The sequence below is a fragment of the Anopheles darlingi genome, chromosome X, assembly GCF_943734745.1.
Source record: "Anopheles darlingi chromosome X, idAnoDarlMG_H_01, whole genome shotgun sequence".
Taxonomy (NCBI): domain Eukaryota; kingdom Metazoa; phylum Arthropoda; class Insecta; order Diptera; family Culicidae; genus Anopheles; species Anopheles darlingi.
The window spans coordinates 9,987,918-9,992,715 of NC_064873.1; the positions used below are offsets into that span (position 1 = coordinate 9,987,918).

Below are 4,798 nucleotides of genomic sequence, written 5' to 3' on the forward strand. Positions count from 1 at the left end.
CGCAGCCAAGTCATGCTATCACTGTGCTGGTGGTATCGCTAGTAGTGGTTGCCCTCTGGCCGAACCTGCTCGGTACTAGCACTACATCCAGGGAACCTGTAGCATACCAAGTGCCAAATCACACATTCCACTCTAGCGGTCTGCTGACGCAGATTGCCTACATTGGCTCCTTTACGATTCACTTTGGAGCGCAGATTTGGATGACTTTCGTCTCGGGTAAGTGGTGCCGCTCATCGACGGGACAATTATAGTGACTGTTTCTAGATGCTTGACCTCAACTTCTTTCTGATAAACCTGGCCTTTGTACTATTCGCAGGACTTGCACTTTACTTCTCACTGCCACGCCACACGTTCGGGCTGATCCAGGAAATTTTGTTCCCCAAGTATTTTGCGCTCGGTACCGGCCTGAGCACGATCAGCCTGGTGAGCTTCGTGGAGTTGCGGCGCAACCACCGGCCTGACATAGCCCACCTCAGCCTAGCGCACTGGGACCCAGCAGATCTGTTGCAGATCGGGGCGCTCGGGCTGACCGCTGTCTTGGAGTTATTCGTCCGACTGTACCTCGCACCGCCCATGCTACGTTTGATGCATGAAAAGCATCGCATCGAAGCGGTGGCCATGGTCGGCCAGGAGATCGGTCAATTCGATGGAGCGGAAAGCCCGCAGCTCGCCCGCTCACGCCACTACGCTACCACACATAAACAGTTCCGTCAGATCCACATGGCAACCGCGATTCTGAATATCGTCACTCTGTCGTGTACCTGCGTGCATCTACTCTACCTGGCAACGCACGTCAACATTTGAGTATGTCTCTGAGAGGTCTCAGGTGGTTAGAAATTAACCTGACGAGGCCCACACTATAAACTATCAACCTTCATCATCTTTATCATCAGCCAAGCTACCAAGTGCACCGGAACTCCACTTGTATGTCAACTGTAGTTACATTAAAATCTCAGCCAGAGTCCGAAAGGGACCGGCAAGTCTTCAATTTGGCCGCATTTCCGACTGCCACAGAGCTGGTGGGGTTGATGGCTAGCATTGTAAAGCTGAAATAGACGTTTAAGGGCACGAATGGTATAGACCAGGGGTCTCTAACTCGTGGCCCGCGATACTATTTTTTGCAGCCCGTGGCCACGTCCACCACGTAAAATGACACGTAAAATTAAATGGAAAAAAAACCTTTTTTGGTGTAATGCGGCCCGCCAGCTGAGTGTTGCATTCCATTACGGTTCGCTGGCTGTCTGTTACTATCCACTGCGGCCGGGATGCTAATATATTTGAGACCTTTGGTACAGACGCTCTTTTGACTCATACTGCCGCACGGTGGACCTTCATCAGTATTGATTCCTTCCATTCGGAGGAGTCGGAGCGATTCAATCGAAAGGATGTTTTAGATGTTCGATACTGTGATACTCGTCAAGGCAACCGCTGTGTGCCGTATTATCATGCTTCAACGCCGCAATCAACGCGAGAAGACAAAGGAATTGAAGACAACAATGTTACGTTTCAATGGTGATGTGTTTCACGTCCTAGCGCTGCAAACAGAAGTATTGAGTGTTAAGTGATATATACATTTTGCCAGACTGCTAGCCCGGCGAATATGAGTGTGTTGCTAGTTACGCTAAGGTGCACGTTCCTGCTAGTAGGTCTACGCATGTTTCATTTTAGCTTTAGATGTAAATTTGACAGTATGATAACAACCATATGTAAAGCTATAAATTGGATTAGAATGGTTGGTTGCTGGAATGGTTCCTGCTCTGATAAAATATCTTAGTGCATTTGCAACGCATTTATTTGAACACCGCAACACCAAATTTGGGACAATCGGCAGATGATTTGGGGTATCGGTCATAGATACATAGAAACGATAGTCATAGTCATACATAGTCATAGAAACGATGTAGATCGCACTTCAAAAGGTTTCTACAAATTTGCAAAACTCATATTCATTTGCCAATGTAATGGTTGAAAAAATGAATGAAGTTGGCCATATGGTGCACTTCTTTTGAACTGCATTTTCAAATGCAATGGACTGTCAACATATAAGATGAACTTACAATAACGCACCAACATGGGGATTATTTCATACAGCAGAGCAAATACAATTAGAAAATACCAATCTAATAATGCAATATCTCTCATGTTCTCCTTTTCTGCAAGTCATGTAACGCGCTCAAGATAGTGCATGGCCAGCATGAGTTATTCAAAAAGCAGCTGAAATTCATGTGAATAAAAGAAGCAATAGCTACATTGTGACCTACTCACCGATTCGATTTCCTTATCAAACTTGACCGGTCGCAAACGACATAGTAACACTATCACGTACAGCGCGTTGACGGCAAAAAAGAGGCTAAACCAACCGATCACATCGAAGCTGCAGACTACGAGCCAACCCCACAGCAGCATCAGCACGCAACCGGCCAGGGCTAGGCATCGCAACCATAGGACTCCATACACACTGTTCGGACCGAGAAAGGCGATCAGGAAGAGCGCATGGCCAATTTGGTAATACAGATGCTCATGCTGGCTGTGGGCGAAGCAGTCGGGTCCGGAGACCCAACCAAGGAACATCCATGGCCAGTGATCAACATCAGCTTTGGCAGTAGTGGTACTGCTACTAGAGCTCAAACCATCGTGTCCCTCCGCTCCATTCTTCTTTTGCGTAGAAGAAGGGCTCAGTAGCACTCGGAAGGTCGTGTCGTTAGTTGTTCCGTTGGTGCTGCGTGCATTATGGCGATCGGTGTGGTGGCGACCATGGCTAGCACTGATGCTGGATGAGGCATACGGTACAGACCGTCCACTTGTGGCATGCAACGGACCACTGGACGAACGATGATGATGCTGCGACGGTTGCTCTTCCAATGTTAGGAGTTGTTCGCCCAGCAATGAACCATTCTGTCCCACGTCGACAAACGTCTGCGACAACATATCGTCCGTGTAGGTCCCTGATTCATTCGATCCCGCCGAGCTTACGGGGACTATGGGACGCGACGCTATCGAACGACTTCCGCTGATTCCGGCGCCGGTACCAACAACCAAAGGAAGCAACCCCCACAAACACATGCTGCAACACAGCAGATGGCGCGGTTTAAAGAAAACTCCCATCGCCGACAAGCAAGTAGGCCGTAGCCGGACCGGAAGGCAGTTAAAAAAGCGTGCAAACCCGTGATTTATTGAGGGTTGGAAGAGTAGCGCACTGCGTGGAGTGTTGAAGCCCGGAGACCACATACAATATCCTTAAAGCACTAAATAAGTAGAAACAAAGGAAAGAGAGAGAGAGAGAGAGAGAGAGAGAGAGAGAGAGAGAGAGAGAGAGAGAGGAGAGAGAGAGAGAGAGAGAGAGAATATAAGTTTACAAAACAAACAAAAAGCATTTACTGTGACCGGCACATGTAATAGTCCACCTACAGTTTTTGTTAGATTTACAGACGCCAGTCGCAAGAAGTCAAGTGTGAGAAATAATAATAAGCAACTAGATCTTACGGTGATGCGTAAGGCACTCCCCACGAGTTGTTTTTTTTTTTCCTTTTTTATGGATTGATCTGATGAGGCAACGTATTCGTGACCCTTTAACAGCAGCCACAAATAACTAAAATTAGGTGCATAAGCGCATAGTACTATAAAATGCACGTATTAAACAGTACAAAAAAACACAGATCTCGATTCACATATTCAATGAGAAAATCCAAACGTACAATTCTGTTTGCATCCTTCTCTAAACACACCACACTGGGACTAAGATCTGGAAAAAAATTGGATAACGAGAAAGTCTTCATTAGAAACGAATCTAACAACTAAAGTTATTCGATAATGCCTTATTATGCACAGGCACATGAGTCAATGTGGCGGGAAGCAGATTGATCCGGGGTAATAGTGACCAGAATCAGATGCAAAACACGCACCGGCCGGTTCAAGGGCGCGCAATGATTGGGTACATAATTGATACAATTCTTGCAACGTTGCCAATGACAATTCGATGAACACGGTTCCATGATATGGCCGGCATCAAATTAACCACAAACCCTATTTTGAATGTTCCGTGTTAGGTAGGGGGTAGCCTGCTGCTTACTTGCTCCACAAACGAACGACACCGATTGAGATTGTTTCGACTCCAAGACCGGAGATAAACGGCACGAGGGGGGGGGGGGGGGGAAGGGGGGAATATATCGTAACAAAAAGAGGATGTACAATACTACACCAATATTGTGTCTTGTTGTGAATCTTGTATGTCTTGTTGTGAATCTTGGATGTACCTGTACATCCAATCTCGCCTGTCTGGTTCTTTGAGCCGAAAAAACGCGCCCGGTATGGGGTGGTGCCGTTGCTCAGTGGGTGGCGACTATCGACAAATAGCTGAAGCTAGTTGCTTCTACTTACCCCAGCAACATAAAATGAAAAGCAATGTCTGGAGCAAGATCCGTTTTGCTGCACCAATTCCTTAGCCACACTTCGGTTTCAATCTATGTACACTGAGATGTATTCGGCCAAGGTGCATTACCCAGGTGAAGTCAAATGCATCCCGACTTTTGGAAAAATGAAAGAATTTTTTTTGACAGTTACTGTACCTAGTTTTTTTTACACAGGGCACTGTATACGCTATGAACCAAGCGCTTACTGTATACGCTATGAACAAGGTACTTTAAAAAGACAGGTAGCTTTATGCAGAACAAAACCCCGAACGGATTTTTAAAAAAACTTCAGAGTTTGACATTCGGGTAAATGTTTGTAAACATAGATTCGTGTTTCCGTTGTTTTCTGAAAAAAGACGGTACGAAAGTACGTTTGAGCTAAAATAGAG

General features: G+C 46.2%; 2 protein-coding genes across 9 annotated transcripts in view; one reads left to right on the top strand and one right to left on the bottom strand.

The window, feature by feature from the left end:
- The window catches only part of LOC125953999 (transmembrane protein 205), a 2,908-nt gene extending 789 nt beyond the window's left edge, over window positions 1-2,119 (top strand). The window contains exons 2-3 of the mRNA XM_049683928.1: window positions 1-216; window positions 317-2,119. The exon at window positions 1-216 is cut by the window's left edge and continues 17 nt beyond it. Of these exons, the coding sequence (XP_049539885.1) occupies window positions 1-216; window positions 317-804 (704 nt within the window). The 3' untranslated portion in view covers window positions 805-2,119. The remainder of the gene's footprint in view (window positions 217-316) is intronic.
- The window catches only part of LOC125953962 (uncharacterized), a 16,301-nt gene extending 11,811 nt beyond the window's left edge, over window positions 1-4,490 (bottom strand). For 4 of the 8 annotated variants that reach the window (XR_007468994.1, XR_007468995.1, XM_049683916.1 and 1 more), the window contains exons 1-2: window positions 4,378-4,490; window positions 2,266-3,245 (exon numbers count right to left, since the gene is read on the bottom strand). Coding sequence is in view for 6 of the 8 variants with exons in the window: in XM_049683916.1 (XP_049539873.1) it covers window positions 2,266-3,228 (963 nt within the window). In the remaining 2 variants the exon portion in view is untranslated. Of the gene's footprint in view, window positions 1-2,265; window positions 3,246-3,408; window positions 3,671-3,695; window positions 3,743-4,253; window positions 4,328-4,377 lie in introns of those variants that run through there. The other 4 variants (XM_049683884.1, XM_049683907.1, XM_049683872.1 and 1 more) reach the window with 4 other exon arrangements.
- Window positions 4,491-4,798: the final 308 nt, after the last annotated feature.